Source organism: Monodelphis domestica, chromosome 1 (assembly GCF_027887165.1).
Source record: "Monodelphis domestica isolate mMonDom1 chromosome 1, mMonDom1.pri, whole genome shotgun sequence".
NCBI classification, from domain to species: Eukaryota; Metazoa; Chordata; class Mammalia; order Didelphimorphia; family Didelphidae; genus Monodelphis; species Monodelphis domestica.
This window is the reverse complement of record NC_077227.1, coordinates 490,684,321-490,708,984: the sequence shown is the minus strand read 5'-3', so window position 1 is coordinate 490,708,984 and position 24,664 is coordinate 490,684,321. Positions and strand designations below refer to the sequence as shown.

Below are 24,664 nucleotides of genomic sequence, written 5' to 3'. Positions count from 1 at the left end.
ACAGCTATAAATATTTTTGTACAAATAGGTCCTTTCCCATTTGGGATACAGACTTAGTAGTGATATTACTGGATGAGAAGTTACTCATTCTTTCATAGTCCTTTGGTCATAATTCCCAATTGCCCTCTAGAATGATTGGATAAATTCACAACTCCAGCAGCAATGCATCAGTGTCCCAATTTTGCCATGTTCCCTCCAACATTAATTTATCTTCCTTTATTGTCATATTGGCCGATCTCATAGGTGTGAGATGGTACCTCAGAGTTGTTTTTATTTGTGTTCCTCTCATCAAGAGAGATTTATAACATTTTTTTCATATGGTTATTAATAGCTTTGATTTCTTTATCTGACAACTGCCTTTAGTCACTTATCAGTTGGAGAATGACTTGGATTCTTATAAATTTGACTTAGTTCTCTTTATATTTGAGAAATGAGACCTTTATCAGATAAATTTGTTATAAAGTATTTCCCCCAGTTTGTTGTTCTGTAAAGATTAAAATTTAGGGGAGATGGGGAGACTGAGGCAGGTAGAAATGAGTTTCTCTCTGCAAGGAGTATTATATTTTTTAGAGGTTTATTAAAGGCTAAGGATTAAAGAATATACAAGTAAGAAACATGTGCCTAGGCCGGAGGCCTAGACAAAATAACCTCACATCATGGAAGAGACGCCTCTGCTCCAAAACAGAAGTCCAAAAGCCCCTCAAAAGCCTTTTCATCCGTTTGAATCCCTTCTCGATCTTGGCCCAGGTGAGATTACAAGGCATTCTGGGGAAGTGGAGCAAAGGCTCATGGGGATTGTAGTCCTGTATTCGAGTCTATTTTTTACAGTTCCTCTTCTAATCTTGGCTGCATTAGTTTTGTTTGTACAAAAACTTCAAATTAAATATAATCACAATTATTCATTTTATATCTTATAATATTCTCTATGTATTGTTTGATCATAAATTCTTCCCATATTCATAGATATGATAGGTACTCTATTCTCTGTCCCCATAATTTATTTATAATATCACTCTTTATGTTTAAGTCATATATCCATTTTGACCTTATTTTAGTATAGGGTGTGAGAAATTGATCTAAACCTAATTTTTGCCATACTGTTTTCCAGTTTTCCCAGGAGTTTTTGTCAAATAGTGAGTTCTTATCCTCAAATCTGGGATCTTTGGGTTTATCAAACACTATGCAGCTGAGGTCATGTACCCCTAGTCTATTCCATTTATATACCATTCTATTTCTTAGCCAGTAGCAGATTGTTTTGATGATGACTACTTAAGTATAAGTACAGTTTAATATCCGGTACTGATAGGCCACCATCCTTCACATTTCATTGGTTCCCTTGATAACTTTGATCTTTTGTTATTCCAGATGAATTTTGTTATCATTTTTTCAAGTTCTATAAAATAGTTTTTGGTATTTTGATATGGCACTAAATAAGTGAATTAATTTAGGTAGAATTGTCATTTTTATTATATTATTTTGGCCTAACCATAAGTAATTCATGTTTTTTCTAATTGTTTAGATTTAACTTTATTTGTATGAAAAGTGTTTTGAAATTGTGTTTATGTAATTCCTGCATTTGTCTTGGCAAATAGATTCTCAAGCATTTTATATTGTCGAGAAATGTTGATGATTTATGTGGGTTTATTTTGTATCCTGCACTTTGCTAAAGTTATTAATTATTTCAACTGAATTTTTTTTATTTTCTAGGATTCTCTGAGGATACCAGCATATAGGAATGATAATTTGGTTTCCTTTTTTGCCTATTTTAATTACTTAAATTTCTTTTTCTTCTCTAATTCCTAAAACTAGCATTTCTTGTACAATATTAAATAATAGTGGTGATAATGGGTATCCTTATTTCACTCCAGTTTTCTTTTTTTAAACCCTTACTTATTGGCTCCAAGGCAGAAGAGTGGTAAGGGCTAGGCAATGGGGGTCAAGTGACTTGCACAGGGTCACACAGCTGGGAAGTGTCTGAGGTCGAATTTGAACCTAGGACCTCCCATCTCTAGGCCTGGCTCTCAATCCACTGAGCCACCCAGCTGCCCCCTTCACTCCAGTTTTAATTGAGAAGATTTCTCTAATTTATCCCCATTACACATGATACTTATTGATGGTTTTAAATAAATACTACTTATTATTTTGAGGAAAGGTTCTTTTATTCCTATTCTTTCTAGAGTTTTTAGTAAATACTATTGTATTTTCTCAAAGATTTTTTCTTCATCTATTGACAATCTTGTGATTTCTGTTAATTTGATTACTGATAAGGTCAATTATGTGGATGCTTTTCCTAATATTAAACCAGCCTTTGTATTCCTGGTATAAATCCCACCTGGTCATATTGCTGTAGTCTCTTTGCTAGTATTTTATTTAAGAATTTTTTGCATGAATTTTCATTAGGGAAATTGGTCTGTAATTCTCTCTGTTTTTTTATCTTTCTGACTTAGGTATCAACAACACATTTGTGTCTTAAAAAGAAATTGTTAGAACTCCTTCTTTGCTTATTTTTCCAAATAGTTTGTATAGTATTGAGATAAATTGTTTTTTAAATGTTTGAAAGAATTCACTTACAAAATCATCTGATTGTTTCTACGATTTGTTCTTTGACCTATATATTCTGAAGAATTAGATTATTTAGTTTCCAATTAATTTTTAATTTCCCTTTCTGTGAATCTTTATTGATTATAATCTTTATTGCATTGTGATCTGAAAAAGTTTAATTTGTTATTTCTACTTTTCTGTATTTGGATGTGAAGTTTTTATGTTCTAGCACAAGGTCAGTTTTCACATGTGTACCATGTACTGCTGAAAAAAGGGTATATTCATTTTTATTCCTATTCAATTTTATCCAGATATCTGTCAAATCTAACTTTTCTAAAATTTCTTATTTATTTTTTGGTTATATTTATCTAGTTCTGATTGGGTAAGGTTGAGGTCCTCCAGTAGTATAGTTTTACTGTCTATTTCCACCTTAAGCACTTTTAATTTCTCCTTTAAAAATCTGGATGCTATACTATTTGTGCATATATGTTAAGTATTGATGTTACTTCATTGTCTATACTACCTACTTCTCTCATGACATTTCTCTTATTGCAAACCTCTTCTTCATCCCTAGATTTTTTTTTACATATCATCCTTACCCCCACACTCTCTGCCCATATATTTCTTCTAACTACTATGATAATGATAATAATGTTGAGTTATAGACATCATCTTTCCATATATGAATGTAATCAATCTGATGTTATTGAAGCCCTTATTTTTTTCTTTTTCTTATTCATCTTTTTATGCTTCTCTTGAATTTTATATTTAGTTATCAAATTTTCTGTTTAAGTCTGTCTTCAGGAATACTTGGAGGCCTTCTATTTTATTAAATGACCATACTTTCCCCTGAAAGAATATAACCAGTTTTGATGAGTACATGATTCTTGGTCATAAACCCAGTTCCCCTGCCTTTCAAAATATCATATTTTAAGCCTTCTGTTCCTTCATTGTGGAAGCTGCCAGATCCTATGCAATCCTGACTAGGGCTCCATGATATTTCAATTGTTTCTTTCTGAATACCTGTAGTATTTCTCCTTGCCCTGGGAGCTCTTGAACTTGGCTATAACATGCCTGGGAGTTGTGATTTGGGGATTTATTGCAGGAGTTAAATTGTGGATTCTTTAAATTTCCGTTTTACTCTCTTGTTCAAGAATATCAGGGCAGTTTTCTTGGATAATTTCTTGTAACATAATGTCTAGGATTTTTTTCTTTTCTTTTCTTTTCTTTTCTTTTTTTTTTTTTTGGTCATGACCTTCAGGTTCTCTAATAAAATTCAAATTGTCTCTCCTGGATCTGTTTTCTAGGTCAGTTGCTTTTTTTTTTTAGTGAGATATTTCTTTTTTGTCCCCATTTTTTCATTCTTTTGATTTTGTTTTATTTTTTCTTGTTCTCATGAAATAATTAGCATCTATTTGCCCACTTCTAACTTTTAAAGACTGAATTTCTTCCATTACCTTTTGATCCTCCTTTTTTATTTGGTCCATTCTACTTTTTATGGCACTCTTTACTTCACTGTATTTTTTTTTTTGCCTCTTTCTCTAGTAGGTCAATTCTGTTTTATAGAAAACTATTTTCTCCATTGAATTTTGTGCCTCTTTTTCCAGTTGAACAAGTTTGCCTTTTAAACTATTATTTTCTTTTTGCATTACTCTCATTTTTTCACCAATTTTCTTCAACCTATCTTCTTTAATTATTGAATTTGTTTTTGAGTTCTTTTAATGCTTGAGACCAATTTCCATTTTTCTTTGAAGTTTTGCATGTGGTTGCTTGTATTTCACTGTCTGCTATTGACTCTCTATTTCCTTCTTTGTCTCCAAAGATATTTTCTAAGGTTATGTGTTTCTTTTGCTGTTTGTTCATTTTCTCAGCCTTCTTTTGCTTGTGGACTGAGAATTCTGAAAGCTGATAGTTCTCTCTCTTCTGCTGTTTTCTTGGAGGACTCTACACTGTGAGATACTTTGTCCTGGGGCTAAGTTTTCATTGTAGGACAGGCTTGAAAGGGAAAAGCTATATGAACTTCTGGGTTTTCCTTTGGGGTGGTGCCAGAGCCTGGGACTTCAAGGGGTAGCTGTGGGATACTCTGCTTTTTATGTATCCAGGTTTATAAGATCCCAAAGTTGGCCTATCCAGGTTCATAAGATCCCAAAGTTGGCCTATGTCCAATCTCAGAACCTGGAACATGTGTTTGAGGGTGGTTGGCCATCATTATTCTATGGGTTTCTTCTATGGATAGTTTTGCTTCTGGTTCCCTCTTATCTTGAGAAAATTGACTCTCTCTGCCTACCTTTCAAGTTGTATTCAGTGGGATAGCCCCCCTCACTCCATTTTGCTGTTGTTTTTTTTGTCTCCTGTCATTTTGAAGTGTTCTTTAAAGATTGGTTTGGAAGGATTATCAAAGCAGTTTCAGCTTTCACTACTACTAAGCCACTATCTTGGCTCCAAAAAACTTTTATTTAAGTTCGTACTATCTATTAGGCACTGTTTTTGGTGCTTACCTTATCTATATGATTTTTAGCAAATTATTTCATCCATCTCTCTGGACCTATTTTCCTCCTGAATTTCTATTAGCTCTTTCAGGGCACTTGTTCCATTGTTATTGCATTCCAAATCCCCATCGAAACTAGAAAAATCTTCCTGTGCTTTTAAAGAGAACTTTAAATAATAAAAGGCATCTACAAATATTGCTATAGGGCATTAAGATATAGGCAGCAATAGTTTCTGAATAATTAATTAATATTACACAGACAGCAATGGAGATATATGGCAGATATGAGCAGGTTGCTATACAAAACCAATAGGGAACTTCAAAGAATAGGAGTAAAAGATGGCTTCAAGGACTTAGGTACTAGGAAAGGAAGAAAGACTAGTCACATATCAAAGGTAAAATATGACAAGTGGACAGTCAATTCTCCTGTGCTCTTGTGATGTTAGAAGAAATTGGAATGAACCCTCCAACATGATAAGTTGACTCTCCATGCTAAGTATATGGGTGGATGTGGACAAAAACTTCACAAGTTGGACAGGATGGAGGGACAGGAGGATATGAGAGATTCATTTGAATATGTGAATATCCCCAGGCCCTTTCAGCATGCTTAGGACATGGAAGAAATTTAGTGAATTCTTACTATATCCTAACTAATAATTTAATAAGTTGAATGTTAGTCTTGATGAGATTTTAGGTCCTCTCTGTCCCAAAGACCATAATTCTATGATGCTGTCACAAAGTAACTTGTATGCAAATGTGTGTGTATGTGTGTCTGTGTGTGGGGGGGCATGTATGTACAGTTACCAAAATAAATAAAAAATGGTCTAGGAGTGGAGCTAAAAGCATATATGCATAATTGTAAGTAAAATCATGATCATTTTAAGGTACTGTATATTAAGTGCTATCAATGGCATAGATAAGTAGTGTTTTAGAAGTTTTGAGGAAAAAGACATTACAATGAACCTTCCCTAAAAGATTGGAGATTTAGATTGGTTTAATCTTAAGGAAATTGCTTTACCTCTGTAGAGAAAACTACCTCAGGTGGAAAATAGGATTAATGACAAGAATACCACCTATCTTGTAGTGTTATTTTGAGGGATACTCTAGTGATCCTGTCATGCCATTTATGAATGTTCTTTCTCCAGTACATATTTGCAATGTGTTGTGGCCTGCTCATATCCACTGTGCAGATAAAGTAGTTGGCAAATCTTAAAACAAACTAATCTTGTTATTGACAGGTCAGATTTGACTTTGTGATGGAGAAGGTGGCATTTTCAGGAAAGTGGGAATGATGTGAGCAAATTTGTGGAGGCAGGAGAAAATGATTAGTGTCTGGAGGGTATGAAAATGGAATAGTTTCTTTGGGACCTCAGAGAAGATTTAGGATATTCCTCAAAGAAAGAAATGATTGTTTTCCATGATCTTTACTGCGTTTTAGAAATCTCTGTGGTAAAAAAATCCCCAAAACTCATTTTGGGGAACACTGTTGGCTCGATGATAACCTATCCCTTTCTGGTTTTGCTCTCCTAGATGAGATGGACCAGTCTCCTGCAGTGCGTTCCGAATATCTGGTCTCAGGGATCCGTACTCCCCCGGTGAGGAGGAATAGCAAACTGGCCACATTAGGGAGAATCTTTAAACCTTGGAAATGGAGAAAAAAGAAAAATGAAAAGCTGAAACAGACTTCATCAGGTAAAAGCTATACTATAAAGGGAGGCGAGGGAGGTAAACTTTGCTACCTAGAAGAGTCATAATAAAATAATGAGATTTGTTACTGGTAGGGAATCTCACTGAAGTCATCTGAAGAGCATAGTTTAATAAATTACAACCCCTCTGTTCTTTTTACTATTTATTTGAGATTCAAAAAGTGACCTATAAGGTCAGAAGTAGTCCAGGTTCAATCATTAAGGGGAAAAGTTACTGTCTTGAAAACAACCCAACTCAAAACTGTATATCATGGACTGCCCCAGCCTTTCATTTTCTGGTCTTTCTTTGAACCACATTATCATTAGTTGTGATGCATAATTGACATCTAAGATGCTCATGTGAAATTAGTCTAAAACCTTCAGGTCCAAGCTCTGTAAGTGACTACTTCAGGACATCTTACCTTGAGATATTCCAACAATCCATTATTTTTCATTGCTCTGTAAAGCCAAAGATGGTATAAGTAGTCAGGGAATAAGGAGACAAAATCTTCTTCATTAGATGGCTTGAACTTTGTCACTACTTATTAATTATGCCACTTACTTTCATTTGCTATGAGATTTGCAGATGACACAAGCTGGAAGGGATCACTAGCATGAGATGACAGAATCAAGATCCCAAAAGACTGTGACAGGGTAGAACAATGAGGTTAATCTAATTAGATGAAATTTAATAGGGATAGATGTAAAATCCCATATGTCTGATTTCTAAAAATCAGCTGTAGGACAGAGATAGAATAACTAGACAGCAGCTCATGTTAACAACCAAAAACAAAAATGAAACAAAAACAATGGAATTTTAATGGCCTGCAACCTCAATGTGAGTAAACAGTTTGCCATTGAAGCCAAAAAAATCTAATGAAGTCTTAGATTACATTGTTTTTGTTCAGAACCAATTATATTGCTTAGAACTTCCGGTGTAATAATCCTGCTATTCTCTAATAAGACTGTCTGGTCTTCTGTATTCACTTCTGGGGATAACATTTTAAGAGAGACTTTAACAAACTGGAATGGATCCATCAGACAGTAATCAGGATGGTGAGATGACAGAAAAGGGAGCAGGACATAAACTGGATGGAGATGCCCATCCTGGAGAAGGCTGAGGGAAAACATGAAAACTGTCTTCATTAATTTGAAAGGCCATATGGAAGAAAGATTATAGATACTCTGCTAGTCCACAGAGATTATTATTACAATGAGTAAATGGTTATATCAGCGAAACAAATTTCAGTTCCTTATAGAAAGAAACTTCCTGTCTATTTGAGCTATCCCAAAGTGGAATGTATATACTTTACTAGATAGTGCGTTCTCATCATGGAAGGTCTTCAAGCAGAAACTATAGGCTTACTTTTCAGAGATGTTGTAGAAAGGATCCAATTTAAGATATGGCTTATGCTGATCTATCTCTGAGGTCCTGTCAAATTCTGTAAATCTGGAAGGCACTATACAATTTTTATTTCTTTTTTTTTTATACTCTAATTTTCCATCTGAGAATCAATACTGCGTATGGATACCAATGCAGAAGAATGGTAAGATGTAGACAATGGGGAGGGTTAAGTGACTTGCCCAGGGTTACACAGCTAAGAAGTGTCTGATGTCAAATTTGAACTCAGGGTCTCTCATCTGTGGGATTTTGCCTTTCAATCCACTGAGCTACCTAACTGCTCCCCATAATTTTTCAAATTATTTTGCTAGATATGACTTCCATTTGACTATCATAACTCTGTAAAACACAACAGGGGTGATTACCCCCACCATATTTATAGATGGGGAAACTGATCTTCAGAGAGGATAAATGCCACAAGTAGGGGTACATGGCTAAGAAATGACAGTTGCAAGTCTAACTCTAATCCAGGTTTTGAGACTCTGAATCTTATGTTTACTACCTCATGGGCTTGCTTTACAGTCTGTAGTACCTCTCCCATTCTGCCTCCCCCAAGCACATAAACACACTTTTTATCATCATAGTCATCAGCTGACACAATGTTGAAAGGGTAACTTGAGCCTTCCTGAACTATATTTCATTTTTGAAACATTTTGTTGCCATCCTTGTTATGATCTCAATCTCCTTGAAAACATCAAAATTGGTACACTGGGTCAGTCCAGAATTCTGTCTCTGATGGGGATGCCAAAAGATATATCTTGGGAAGGTAGAAAAAAAATTAGCCTGGATCAGGAGTTCCTGATACTAATGAAATTAGAGGTATAGTCTCCATTCTAAAGGCACTAAACCAAAATTAACTTGTAGCAAGATATTCTAAAAGAGGAAATGGTGCTATCTTAATAGCAAGGAAAGATGACAGATAATTTTGTGGCAGCCTTTGAATGTCAGCTGGAGAGCAGAGTGAGGGGAGGAGTTAGGAGAATTAAGGGAGGATGAGAGTAAGGGAGACATGGTTACCACATGCAGAACAGATTTTACTGTTGGATAGAGAGGAGAGAACACTATTTGAAGATGTTCTGAAGGAGAAATTGACAAGATCTGGCAACTGCCCTTGACTGGGGAAAGGCTCATTGGCTTTTTTGAATTTTATGAATGCTATTAATATATGATTTATTTGTGGAATTTCTTGAGTGAGAAAGCACAAAGGTCTTAGAGCTGAGACCTGACTTAAATAGTGTGTTGAAATGTATTTAGCAAATGATAATGCAGACCACAGAAAAATACATCAGGGTGATGAGGGCAGGAAAAGGATACATTCCTCAGCTGGTAAATTATTGAATTTTTGGATCCAAAGAACAGCTAGTTTAGAGAAGAGGGATTTCCACAGATTTGTCTTTCAAATAAATCATGGAGGTTATTGTCTTTAAAAAAATATCTGGGGGAGAGAGGAGTGTTTAAAAGGTTTCTATTTGTCTAGTTGTACTATAATTGGCAGCTCTAAAGAGTATGATTATTGGAGAGGCCCAGAACTTTTGTAAAAATAAGTACTCAAAATTTGTTAAATGTCATTGTCATTATAGAATTATATATAACCTTTTAGTTAGCCAGTTTCCCAGTGTTTGCTTTGAGTGAACTCAAGGTTCATTGTCCCCTGCTGCTCACTTTGCAATGAACAACCATTAGCAAAGGATTGGCTTTTGACTGTCAACATTTTGGTGTTTATGTGTTGTGCAGTGTTGGAAAAGAAGATTGCTACGAGGCAAGGTCGAGATGAACTCATTAAAAAGGGCCTTCTGGAGATGATCGAGCAAGGTAAGCCAGGGCCTTGATCACTTCTGAGGAATCCATTCTGTCATGTGAATTGGAAATTCAAAGAGTTCAGGGGCAGAACATGGAAGATCCCATAGATGGATCAAGGACCAGAACAAAACTAACATGTCCTTGGGAGTCTTACTCAGGGAACTGGAGTTTTCCAAGTATACAGACTGTTCTAAATGTGATTCTAGCATATTAGAGATTCCAGAGTATTCCAGAACACATTTGTATCATTTGATTGTTAAGTGCCTCAAGAATTTTTAGCAATGATTTTTTAAAATTGCTAAATGATTTGCTTTCATCCATATTGTGCTAAATATTTGCCTTGTTCTCTTTAAATTGATATCAGAGCTAGAAATTAACTTTCTATTTGTGTGTTTATATGTTCATATATTTGTATGTGTCTAAAGCATTTCCTTCATGGCTCTGAATTGAAGTAAAAAAGGCATATCTGAATCCAGAAATTTTTCATAGACAATAACCACAAAATGTTAAAACTTTAACATATCTTAGATATCTCATCTAATAGCTTCAATTTAGTGGAGAAACAGAGGAAAAGACCTTAGATATTGATCTAGTCCAGCACCTTCAATTTATAGATGGATAAACTGAGTCCCCATGACAGAAATAACTTTTCCAGGCACAAAATTAATGATGAATCTAGGAATATAATTTTATCCTCCTAAGAACCACAAAATGTTAATACTAGAAAGAATCATAGAGATTTTTAGTTCAGAAAGTGTCAAACACATGGCCCATAGTCCACATATGCCCCCAATACTCGCGAGTATGGCCCAAAGCAGATTAAAATGTAATTGGGAAATATTTAGCAAAATGAAAATTTTTAAAAATCATAAAAATAGGTAATATTACATTTTTAAAATAGTCAATATGTGGCCCAAAGGAGTAATATTCATTTATTAATAGCTCCTGTTTCTATTGGAATTTACAGCACTGATTTAGTTCATTATCCTGCCTTGTTGTTGTTTAGTCATTTCAGTCACATCTAGCTCTTTGTGACCTTAGTTGGAGGTTTTATGGCAAAGATAACTAGAAAAGATTGCCATTTCCTTCTCCAGCTCATTTTACAGATAAGGAATCTGAAATAACAGCCTTAAGTGACTTGCCCAGGATTATGTAGCTAGTATCTGAGGCCAGATTTGAACTCAGAAAGTAGACAAGACTCCCAAGCCCTATCAACTATCCTCTATCAACTAGCTGGCCTATCCTGACATATTTTATATTTGGTTTTGACTTGTGTTAAAAATAAAATGATTTGATAATATAATCTTTCTTTACATGGACTTATTTCTCTCTGTAGAGTAGGGATTTGAATGGGAAAATACCACATTTTTATTTTTACTAACCTCTAAATTAAATTTAACATTTCCTTTGATTATTTAGAGATACTATTCCAAGAAGGGATCTGACTACCAAAGGGATCTAAGACACACACACACACATACACACACACACACACACACACACACACACACACACACACACACACATACAATGGTTAACCCATGCTGTAGGAATTATTTAATAGCAGCCATTGGGCTCAAATAAAATGATTTATAAGGCATGAATTCTGTAAGCTGAAAATCTCCTGTGCTAGCTCTTACTGTGAGATTCTGAATCCTGGCTTGAGGGTATTAGAAGAAAAATACATTCACTAGGACATAAGAACAATATGGGGGAAGATGAAGTAGTAGAGACCAGACTATAATATAGGTTCTAGCCTCTTTGTTAGAGCTCTGCATCCTTCCCTTGTTAATTACCTGGCATGCACAGGGAGTCTGTGACTGCCCTGAATTTCCAACTCCCCTTTCCATCCTTATAATAGTACTCTGTCTTGTCAATTTGGCCTAAAGTATTAGAAATTAAGGGAGTCTGCATATGAAACAAATTAATCCAGATTTCATGCAGGGATGCTAATTCACTGAGGCTTGCTTTCTGGTAAATCTAATTTAGCTGGGGGCATTTTTTCATTATTTCTATTCTTCAGATCCAGGAAAGAGAAGCAGATTGCACTGCTATTTTTAGTGCTTCCCTACCTGAAAAAAAAAAAAGTATTCAGATGCTCTGAGTATGAGAACTGGCTGCCATGAAAAGTCATTGATGAACACTCATGTACCATGTACCTTATTTAACTTCCCTAACCAAGGCATCTCAGAGATGTGGAGGGAGTACATTTTGGCAAGTTAAAAAGCTGGGATATTTTGCTTGTTGATTGCTCAGCCAAAGCCCCCAAATCCTTATATTTTTAGTTTTGTTTCAAGCAAAAAAAAAAATTGTTAAGGACAAAGATGCTTAGTCATCAAATAGTGTGAAAAAAATTTTTTTTTCATTTCAGTGAATGAAGGGAAAGTGGGCCGGAAAAGATAGAGATGTAGTTCCTTCCCGAATAAATGACATGTTTTGAAAATTAAAGAGAAAAACTGTTTGGCAAAGGGCAGCTTGGGTTTTGCCAAACCTCACATCCTTGAAAAATAGTTTATGTTTTGAGAAGTCAGATGGGGCCCAGCTCACAAACACTGAACTGTTGCTGAATGATAAGAGCAGGCAGATTGATTCTCTAGCATCTTGGGATCCTATTGCCATACCTTTTGTTTTGTTCTTGTGCAAGCTTTTGTCGCACATAAAAAAACCATCTAGTGAATAATAATGCTTTGCATCTGTGTGATACTTTAAATATTCTAGAAGAATAATTTAGAAAACAGTCATTTTAGGGGTGCCTGGTTGACTTAGTGGATTGAGAGCCAGGCCTAGAGACTGAACGTCCTTGGTTCAAATCTGAAACTTCCTAGCTGTGTGACCCTGGGCAAAGCACTTAACCCTCATAGCCTACCTAGACCTTACTGTTCTTCTGTTTTGGAACCAATACACAATATTGATTCTAAGATGGAAGGTAAGGGTTTAAAAAAAAAACAGTCGTCTTGTTTTTCTTAATACAAAATCTTTGAGATATAAAAACAATATAATAGTCCCAATTTTACAGATAAACTAAGAACATAAGACATCAAGTAATGTACCCAAGATCAGATAGAGGGACAGATTTGAGATTTAATCATGGATCTTCTGAATCCAGTGATTTGTTTAAGGTTGCAAAGGAAATTTGTGGCAAAACTGGAAGTAAGCCATTCATTTTCCAAAAAATAAAATGAATTAGGAGGTGATGAGTTCCTTATTCCTTTAAATCTTTAAGTAAAGGCTGGATGACTTATTAAGGCTATAAGGGATATTGGTATTCTAGTATGGCTTAAAACATTTACAAGTTTCCTTCCAACCCCGAGATACTTTAAGGAGATCACTGTTGTGGTTAAGTATTATTCAACTCTTTGTGTCCCCATTTGGAATTTTCTTGATAAAGAAACTGGAATAGTTTACCATTTCCTTCTCCAGCTCATTTTACAGATGAGGAAACTGAGGTAAGCAGGATAAAGTGACTTGCTCAGGGTCATATAGCTAGTAAATATCTGAAATCAGATTTGAACTCAGAAAGATAAGCCTTCCTGATTCCAGGCCCAGCACTCTATCCACTACTCCAAGGAAATCATACTTGCCTAGAATGTTAAGAAGAATTCTTTTGATAGATGGATGTGTTATGTTGAGTGAGAGAAAGCAAGTTATATGGTCTAGCCATTGTATAGCAATTGGTATGTCAAAGACACAACAGGGAATACAATAAAATATGGCAAGAAGGCTAAATTGGAGCCAATTTGTAGAAGGCCTTGAATGCCCAGCTTAGGAATTTATGCTTTGGACAGTAGACAGTGGGGAACCACTGGAGTAGTTTTTAAAATCCTTACCTTCCTTGTTGGAGTCAATACTGTGTATTGGTTCCAAGGCAGAAGAGTGGTAAGGGCTAGGCAATGGGGGTCAAGTGACTTGCCCAGGGTCACACAGCTGGGAAGTGGCTGAGGCCAGATTTGAACCTAGGACCTTCTGTCTCTAGGCCTGGTTCTCAATCCTCTTAGCCACCCAGCTGCCCTCTGGAGTATTTTTGATCAAAGAAGTGGCATGAGCAGACCAGTGCATTAGGAAAATGGCAGAGAGATTGGAAGGCAAGGTTAGTAAGAAGACTATAATAATCACCGTGTTTAAGAGATAATGGGGACCTGAACTAGCATGGTGTCAGTTGGAGTGGAAAGTTTATTAAAGATTCCTCTTTGAGAACAGCTTTCTATAATTATTGTGCCTTTCTTCATAGAGAACACAAAGCAAAGCCATTACTCAATTAGGAATACAAAGATTGCATACAAAGTTTGCAAAATGTTAGGCAATCAACAAGCATTTATTAAGAAAAACAGTCCTTGCCTTTACAGAGCTTATATTTTAGTGAGACATACATAAAAGGGATCTGGTAGGGGAGAGATGAGAAGGTGTCTAGGGGAAAAGCAAAGAAAAGTCTGTGGAGATGAGTCAGCAGTATAACCTGGATGCAAATCAAGACTTTTTTTTTTGTTTCTGGTTCACTCCTTTAATTGGAGGTTGTGGGAGGGAAGAACCAGCCAATCAGAAGGAGGGAGTCAGGGACAGAGAGTACTTCCAATGTGAGTAGTCGGGAAGTGGAGGGAGCTTCCAGAGGATAAAGGTTTCTATGCTGTGGGAGAGAAAGTCTTGGGGGGGGGGATAAGGTGGCTGTGGTACAGCCTGGAGAAGGCAGTTTTCCATCTCTTATCTCATTTGATCCTCACACTTTTGGAAACCCCAAGTACCGTGAAGTTCTGATTGAGATTATGTATCCAACCAATAAAGTTTTTCTCTCAGTTAAGTGAATTTGGGGATTATCTGTGAATTTTAACTATTCTTTTCCCCAATTCATGGAGGGTGCATTGTATTTTGCTTTTTGATCAGGTATAGTAGGTAAAAGACATTTCATTGTTTGTGTGAATGGGAATCACACAGAACACTGGGATTTGAAAGGCATGTTATATGTTCATCCATTCCAACCTTCCCATTTTATAATGAAGGAAACTGAGGCTGCTAGATTGTGCATCATGCTCAGTCAGGTAATAAATGACAGGGCAAGGACTAGAACCTTACTCTCCTTACTACTCTTTGTCATGTGCTCTAGGACTCTAAGAAGCATCTTCCTTTCTGAACATGGGAGTTCTAGAATGTTGTGGTATGTGGTGCTCATTATAGTTTCCTTCAAGGCTCAGTTCAAGTGCCAAAACAGTTCATAGAGTCATCCCAATCATATCTTTGCTTTTACCTGGTGCATATTTTGTGTATGCAGCATATTTACAAGAGTAAATTGTACAGTCTAAATATATAGTGCACTCTTTGTTTTCCCCTATTTAGAAAATGTTAGGCAGATAGATAGAGCACTATGCTTGGAGCTAGAAAGACCCAAGTTCAATTCTGGCCTCGGAACCTTTCTAGCTGTGAGAACCTGGACAAGTTACTTAACCTCTATCTGCCTCATTTTCTTCTATTGTAAAATGGTGATAATAATAGTTCCTACCTCTCAGAGTTGTTGTGAGTTGAGTATTAAATGAGATCATATTTATAAAGTGCTTAACACTTCTTCCCTCTCTATCTGCTTCCCTTGCTGTCTTCCTCTCCTCTCTAGGATGTGATAGAATGCTTGGTATTTAAACGATTGTTTAATTCAGTGTCGAGGAAGATGTCCTGTGAGCTCCCTACACATGGCACATAGTAGGCACTTAATAATTTGCTTGTTGAATGAGTAATAGGATTCTGAATTTTCTGAGTATTTTTTTTTACTAAATCTGATTAGCCATCAAATTATGTTGATAATAATAGAAACAATATATCATATATCTATAATACTTTAAGGTACTTCTTTTTTTCAAAATACTTATGAGGTAGGTAAATTTACATATTATTATCACCATTTTACAAATTGGGCAAATAATGCCACAACATACAGCCTTAATAAATGTAGCGAGGCACAGTGGATAAAGCACTGAGTCTAAAGCCAAGAGGACCCAAGTTTGGATGTAACCTCAGATGCTTACTAGTTGTGGGAGTCTAGGCAAGTCAATTAACTTGTTTCAGTTTCCTTATCTGTAAAATGGAGATGATAATGTTACCTACCTTCCAGAGTTACAAGATGAAAATGAGATACTTATAAAATGTTCTTCAAACCTAAAAGTACCAGGTAAATGCTATTGTTGTTATTATTGTTATGCCAAGAGACATGATGACATGAAAAGGGAAATAAAAAAGAGCTGGATCGTCTTTAAAAATTGATTGGAGAGCAGAGAAAGGCTTTTTCCATCTTCATGCCATTTTAGTAAAATAAACAGAGTGAGTAATCTCCCTTTACTCAAGAACTTGGCAGGGGAGAATGTCCTTTTAAAAGAGACCCTTGGATGTGGAGGGTCCCTTGTTTGAGGCTGTAAACTATAAAACTATCAAGGAGATTTACAAGATTGCACTGGTGTCTAGACAGAAGCTGTGAGTAATGGCCAACTGAAGGCTAATATAATATGCTTCATGTGATTTGCTTCTAGCTCAATGAGGCTCTTCTCACCCCCACCCTTCAGGGATAATTCTGTGCCTTTATTAATATATGTATTTTGTCCATTGCTGCTTAAGACAACAGCATCAACAATACTGTTAATCCTTCCCAAAACTGGATTAAATTAAACTGGGTTAAATTTGCTCCTTTTTCCTTTAGGGAGAAAAAAGAGGGGAACGGTATTCCAGAAATTAAAATGGTATGATTGTTCTAAGACAACTTCATTAAATCTTTAACCCCTTCCTTGATCCCTAGTTAGTAATCACCTTCTCACTCAGATCTCACATAGCACATTTTTAATTTGTGTATTTTTCATGTAATATGTGTTAGTCATCTATGTGTAAATCTTATCTTACTAGATGGTGAATTCCATGAAGGCAGAGATTGTGTCTTAAATCTCTCTAAGTCCACTTAATGATTCAGATTCTTAACCTATTGTCTGTGAATTTATTTTTAAAAATATTTTGATAACTATATTTCAATATAGTTGTTTTCCCTTGTTTTATTTATGCATTTGAGTCTCATTCTGAGAAGAGGTACTCAGTTTGTCAAAGGGGCCCTTTACACACACACACACACAAAATTAAGAATCCCTCTCTTAGTGCCTAGCCCAATCCTCTAGAGGCACATACATGGTAAGAAACATGTTTCTGGAATGAATAAATGAGTCTCTGAACTCTTTTTCCTATACCCTCCACTACTCTAGTTTCTCTTAGCCTCTAAAATTATGATTACTCCAATAATAACTAAGGGGGGACCAGTAACTATGATTAGTCTCTGTGAAAAAATACAAGGAAAAATTAGTGTTTTTACCCTCAAGAAGTTTATAATATTGATTGTAACCAAAAGATAAAACATGTGCATAGACAAATGGATTTCAGAGCTTAACATTATCATTTCTGGAGAGATATATACAAGGTCCTATGGGAATTAAGAGGAGAAATGTAATTTCTGATTGGGAAATCTCAGAAGACTTCATAGAGAAGTGGATTTGATCTGTAAGGGTAGAATTTAAGTAGCTAGAGATGTGGGAGAGAAGGCAAGTAGAGAAAATAGCATGAACAAAGGCAGAATTAAGTTTTCAGGGAATGACAAGTAGTTAATTTTGGTTACAGTGTAATATGGAGGAGTGAATAATAATGATAAAAAGCTGAAGAAGTGGGTTAGGGCTAGATTAAGAAGAGTTTTGGATGTTTTATTAGGGAACCAATGAAAATTTTTGGTCAGGGAAGGAAATGGATCAGAGTTGTGCACTAGGAAGATAGCACATTAAGAAATATGTGGTGCTAGGTGGCACAGTGGATAGCCAGGAAAGGAGTCAGGAAGTCTCTTCTCCCGGAGTTCCAATTTGAGCTGAGACACTTTCTAGCTCTGTAACCCTGGACAAGTCACTAAACCCTCTTAGCCAGAGTTTCCTCATTTGTAAAATAAATTGAAGAAGGAAATGGAAAACTATTCCAGTAGAGCCAAGAAAACCCCAAAAAGGATCATGAAAATTTGGACATGACTAAACAACAATATGTTAAGAAACATATTTCTTCTTTCTTAACAGTATGTTAAGAAAGAAGAGGGGAGGAGGACCAGAGTAGGCAAAAATGATTAATGATAGATAGCCTGACAAGAAGAAATGAAGGTCCTAGTTACAATGATGATAGATTTAGCAATGAATGAATAGGGGCACAGGAAGGGAGTCAAAGTAGTGGTGAGGATTTGAGCTGAGGAGATTGGGAGAATGAGCCTCCAATTCAAGAAGGGGAGTTGGTTTGAGGAGAAGGATAATGATTTTGTTTTACGATTGGTTGTTGAAGTACTGATGTGTCTAGATGGACATGACTAGAATTTAATTGGAAATTAATGATTAGAAAGCTGGGGCAAATGATCTAGATTTGGGATTCATTCAGTCAAAATTTCTATCTGAAGCTATGACATGGCAAAGGAGAAAACAGAAGAAGAGAGAAGATAATAGAACAGAGTTCATCTTTGGAAATGTGTGTATTTCTCCTGCAGTACTGACTGGAGAAAAGTAGCTTGTGAATGTTTTAAATGTAGGGTACTTTTCAGATGCATTTTGTGTTTCTTACCTCATACTCCAGAAAGAGAAAATTTATGTTTTAATTTCTTCGTATACATAAGAGATTAGATTAAAGACTCTCAACCTCTGATAGCATAACCCCAGAGTATGAAAAACTTGTTAAAGGATAATTGGGAATATTTGATAAATTATATTATTCCATTGAAGGAACAATCTTGTGCTACTAAAATATTAGCTATTTATATTTATGAAAAATTAATCCCTTTATTTGATCTCATTTATCATGGGCATATGCATGTTGTAAATTCTAGAATTTATTTCATTTCACATTAAATAAGTGGCATAGGATGACTTCCTGAAAGCCAAAGTATATTATGGACTGAAAAGGTTGAAAACACCTGCCTGGATTAGGTAACTTCTACCTAGACTTAGGGTAGGAGGGAAAAACTAAAGAATTGTCTTCCTTCCCCATCTTCCTCTCTTCATTGCCATCTCTTCCTTTCAACCATTGATTTTTCTATTTTTAAAGCTTTTACAAATATGAAGGGTCTTCCCTCTCTGGTCATGAAAATTAGCTTATGAATTTCTCAGTGTCATAAGCTGCTCAGAGAACCATGGCGGTGACTTTTCTCCATCTTCTAATAGAGATGGGCTTAAATTTTTCCTCAATGATTTAACTAATTTAATATTTATAATTAGATCTTTAAAATTTATTCACATGGCATCTTGTCTAATTTCCTCTGCTGACATACATTATATTACCCCTGAGAATTAGACCCTGATAGATCAAATGTCCTTTTTCTGCCTTATGGAAATACTGGCCTAAGTGGGTTCCCACCCCCACCCCCTTTGCAATGTTAAATATAGGCTTCCTCCAAATCTATTTCATTCTGTAACACCAGGGAGGGGAAAGGCATCAGATAAACAATGGGAACAGCTGCTTGTGCACCCCTGATCATAAGCAATCCAACTGTACAATGAGATGGGGCTACGGAACAAGAGCTCTGCCCCCAGTCCCCTAGCTGTATCTTAGCAACTGTGCTCCTGCAGAGCCTATTGTAAGAATGGTAACTTTTTACTGAACGAGATTGCAGTCCAGAATAGTGAGTTTGGACTATTAAAAAAAGCCTGCATGTTCTGTGTGACAGTCAAAATGAGTGCATGTGTCTGTGATTAATCTTACATCATGAGCATGTTGGAGCCTTGATTGGTGCTGAAAACCCAGGCTACTGAGCACATGTACTAGAATAGAATGTTGTCTTTGAGTCTTTGGGGAGCCGTGAGCACCCATGGGAGGAGCCAGGGTCACAGTGTCATGCTTTTTGGTCCCAATAAGCGTCCTGCAGTTGGATCAGGTGCAATCTCTGTCTTAAGGCAGGAGCTAATATGTTTTTAGAAGCCCGGTCTTTGAGAAAAATAGAAGGAACAAAAACATGATTCCTAGAACTCTTAGTTCCCTGTAGCTATCATAACCCAAGAGTGCTTACTTATGACTAGAAAATGGGGAGAAAAAAGGAAAATACCAGTGGCAAGAATCTCTTTAGCATGCAGAGCAACAATAGAAAAGGATTAAAAGGGACACTCTTGAACACTCTTGAGTCTTAATCTTTTGGTGTCATGAGTGCACCCTATGGACCAATCTTAAGAATCATGTTTTTAAATACCTAAAATAAAATATATAAGATTGCAAATTCAATTATATTGAAATACAATTATCAAAATTTATATAAATATATAATATGATGATGATAACAGACATTTCTAGATGTTAGTGGTAAATTTAGGAGTTAGAATGAATATATTAGTGGTCACCAGGGATTTAAATTCAATCCCAATGAAATACTCCAGTCAGTATGGAATTTTATGGTGGTTTATTTACATAGAAGGAAGAAATTAAGAAGAAGGAGAAGAAGAAATGCATAGAAGATCTGCTCTGGCCTGGCCTAAGCCAAGGGGAGTTCAGAGGCCTCAGCCAAGGGCCTTCTCAGAACATTAAATCTAGCTTAGCTACCAGCTGCAAGGCCTCCTCCAAGACGATGGGCCTCCTTGGAGGATAGTGCCTTCAGAAGGTCAAGGAAAAGGAGAGTCAGCCTTATCACTCACCAAGTGATCATTCAAGGAAACTGTCTAACCTAAACCACACTACAGAGCTCCTCCCAGTAACACCACCACCAAAGTCCCCCAAAGCCAAAGCCTGCCAAAAGCTCCCACCACCACCAAGTGAGAGAGAGCCTCACAGGAAGTGATGCAAAATATATAGGCAGTTCTTTACATCACTTCCTATGTCTCACATGTACCAATGGTGGCTTAAGACAGTCCAAGGGGTCTGTCAGTTGTTTCTGATTTGTCACTTGCTAGCACATGTCGGTCATAGGTCATCCTCCCCACAGTCAATCCTTAAGTGGGGGTGTATACATTCCTGGTTGCTAGAATTCTACAAACTAAGCAGGGTGGAGTAAATCTAAAATTCACATAGAACATGTACTCTGTCAGACACTATGCTAAGTGCTTTACAATTATTATCTCTTTTGATCTTCATAATAATCCTAGGAGGTAGGTGATGATGATATCCCTATTTTTATATATGAGGAAACAGACAAGTACTGTTAAGCCACTTGGTCAGGATCACATAGCGAGTAAACATATGTTGTTGGAATCGGGTCTTCGTGACCAGCATATTTATATGTAGGTATATGTTTTGTATACTCATGTATTATATGTTTATATGTATATATACACAGTATATGTATATATGGGGCAACTAGATGGCACATTGGATAGAGTATTTGGGATTAGAGTCAGGAACACCTGGGTTCAAACATATACATGTATATTTGGTTGTATGTGTGTGTTCAGTTTTCTCTATGTGTATGTATCTCTGTGTAGGTGTGTGTACATACATATACAGTAATTGTTGTTCAGTCATTTCAGTTATGTCTGACTCTTTGTGGCCCCCTTTGGGGTTTTCTTGGCAAAGATACTAGAGGGGTTTGCCATTTCCTTCTCTAGCTCATTTTATAAATAAGGAAACTGAGGCAAATGGGAAAAGTGATTTGCCCAGAGACACATATCTAGTAAGTGTCAGAGGCCAGAATTGAACTTGATGAATCTCCCAGCATCATTCTCTATACTGTACCATCTGGCTGGGTACACACACACACACACACACACACACACACAGACCCCAGATTGAGTTGATATACTAGACGATAAAACTAGAAGTCATGTGCTGGGTCGGGCAAGGTGAGTGGGGCAGGTGGGAATAATAGGGATCAGAGAGCACAGATTATTAATTCAACATTTAACAGATACTTAGTAAGTATCTTTCTGATATAGGTAATGGCAGCAAGCAGTGTTGCTGGCCTTAGAGTCAAAGATCTAGCTTCCTTGGCATACTGGCTGTAACCTATCCTTCCTTAACCACTCAATGCTCTAGACATGTCTAAATCTATTAAGTTGCAGAACATGTGCTCATCTGCAGAAGGAGTCAAAGTTTCCTAAATCAATAAAATCACAAATTCAAACCTCTCCCCTTCCCACCCACCCCAAAATAAAGTGCAAATACATCAGCCTTGTCGCTGAAATTTAAGTCCTCATTTTAGTAGGCACTCAGTGATGCCTGAAGTAAGTAAGGGGAATTGCTGGCTACTGAGAAAGGGCAGGAGTGGCTTAGCTGATGAGCAGGTTCTGAATATAGAAATGTCCTGATGTTGAATTTGAAGGCTGAGTGTGTACTTCTGATAATTTAATTCAGATTAAATGGCATGATGTTTTAGATGCTGAAGCCAAAGCATGCAGTGCTGATGGTGGCACTAGAGCAACGCAGAGTGGTCCTTCAACTCCCAAATGCCAGGCCTTTACCTCAGAAGAGATGCAGCAAGAAAACTCCATAGCAGAAGCAGCAGCAGTCACAGATCCGACCTCACCTGAGGAGGAGGAGGAGCTACAGTCAGAGGAGCAGAAAGAAGATGCAGGTATTTGGATGCTCACCCTTCAGGGTCTTCTCCAAAGGCTGCCAGGGGGGTTGGAAGCCAACCCTCTATACCCTAAGGCTAGGATTTACTACCAGGATTCCAAGACTGCTTATTGGATGAAAGGGGAGAAGCCTGAGGCAGGGTGGGATGATCCAGATGTCATAGATAACCATTTTATCATGCACTCCAACATCAAGGAGAAGGGGACTAGCTTTCAGCAATATTTTCTTTGGTGAGCTATAATAATCCTCTCTTCTCTTCTTTTCTCTACTTGTTACCACAGCAACTAAAAACTCTAAAAGATTAACTGATAACAACTCCCAAGGTTACCTATACCAGGCATATTTGCATTCTCATAGGAACTTTTGAAAAGTCAAAGGAATTCATTGATAATTGTAGACATTGCCTTCTGAATACAAGGGAGCTCTTTTAGGCATATGGATATATTCTTGGGGTCCCCTGAAATACCTAGGCCTCTACCTATTCCACTGTCTTATAAAAGCAATCCCCAGAAGGCCATTTTTTTTTGCTTATGGAGAAAAATTAGCTGCTGTTACCCCACATGACAATGGTTACTTCTACTAGTACAAGTACTGGTCCTGTTCTTGGTATTGGTACTACTACTACTAATACTACTGCTATTGCTACTGCTCCTGCTGCTGCTTCTACTACTACTACTACTACTACTACTACACTACTACTATTACTACTACTACTACTACTATTACTACTACCACCAATAATAGTGGAAGTTTACAAAATTCTTTAAAGTTTGGGAAACACTTTATATGCATTATCTCATTTGAGTTTCACAACAATCCAGTGAAGCAGGCACTATTGGCATTATTATGCCCATTTAAGGCACAAAGGTGGTATAGTGGGTAAGAACAGTAGCCTTGGAATCAGGAAGATCTGAGTTCAGTCTCAGCTCATTGATTTCCTAGATTGTGACTTTGGGCAAATTATTTAACCCCTCTCTGTTGTAGTTGTTTTACCTATAAAATGAAAGTAATTATGGCACCTACCTCATGTGGTTATGGAGAGGGTCATTTGAGATAACATCTGTAAAGTACTTTGCAAATCATAGTGTTATACAAATGAATATTCAAATATGTTCCTTTACCTTCCTTTTCCCACCCCCTTCTCCTTCCTTTTCCCTTTCCCCTTCCCTTTCCCCTTCCCCCTCCCTTTCCCTTTTCCCTTCCTTACAAATGTACAAATTATATTATTAGTGAGGAAACTGACTCAGATTAATACAGTAATTTGATCACAGTTACACCGCTAATAAGTGATGGGAGGCTTAAAATAAACCTAGGTCTTCCTGATTCTAAGCCTACTTAACTTACATCCTATCATCTGAAATACCTAGTAGTATTGCACAGGACAAATAATATTATGAGATTAGATCATTTGAAAAAGTGTTCTATGTAAGCTGTTGGGAAGCCTAAACATGAGTGTACATTAAAATTTATTGACATTAAAATGCAGATTCCATAAAACATACATATTAAGTTTTTTGTAGATATTTCTTTCTGTACATTGTAGGTTCAACTAAGCAGTCAATAGCATTGTACTCAAATGTATGTAGAAAGGGCTGGAAAAACAAATTAGACAGAGTGACCCAACTTGCAAGATGAAAAGAAGTAGGTAAAAAAAGAATTAAGGGGAAAAATTGACCACCTGCATACACAATAAGTGTTCCCATTTCTTTAACATTTAATAGTTGACAAAATTCTTTCCTCTTAATAAGCTCACAAGATAAGTAGAGTATTATTAAAATTTTACAGATGAGGAATCTAAGATTCAACAAGATGAAATGAGACTCATAGTCACATAGCCAGTAAATGTACTTGTTTACTAACAGCTAGAAGAAATGATCTTTTATTTTATTTGTGTGTGTGTGGATATATATGTACATATATATTTAAATGTATTTATTTTAATTTCATGCAAAACACACTTCCATATTTGTCATTGTTGTAAGAACAAACTCAGACAAAAACCAAACCCCAAAATAAAACTAAAAATACACTGATGTGAAAGATGATTCCAACAATTCTTTCTCTAGAGGATAGCATTCCCAGTACTAAGTCATTGCATTGTTGAGAGTAGTTAAGTTTTCACAGATAATCATCAACCAATATTGCTCTTATTGTATACAATGTTCTCCCAGTTCTTCTTATTTCACTTTGTATCAGTTCCTGTACAGTTCCTGTAGATCTTTCTAGCTT

At 36.4% G+C, this 24,664-nt stretch overlaps 1 protein-coding gene across 15 annotated transcripts in view; it reads left to right on the top strand.

The window, feature by feature from the left end:
- Positions 1-24,664, top strand: part of PHACTR3 (phosphatase and actin regulator 3) — a 329,288-nt gene that overhangs the window by 183,777 nt on the left and 120,847 nt on the right. For all 15 annotated transcript variants that reach the window (XM_056812889.1, XM_007475643.3, XM_056812891.1 and 12 more), the window contains exons 2-4: positions 6,560-6,721; positions 9,851-9,928; positions 22,236-22,433. In XM_056812889.1, the coding sequence (XP_056668867.1) occupies positions 6,560-6,721; positions 9,851-9,928; positions 22,236-22,433 (438 nt within the window). The remainder of the gene's footprint in view (positions 1-6,559; positions 6,722-9,850; positions 9,929-22,235; positions 22,434-24,664) is intronic.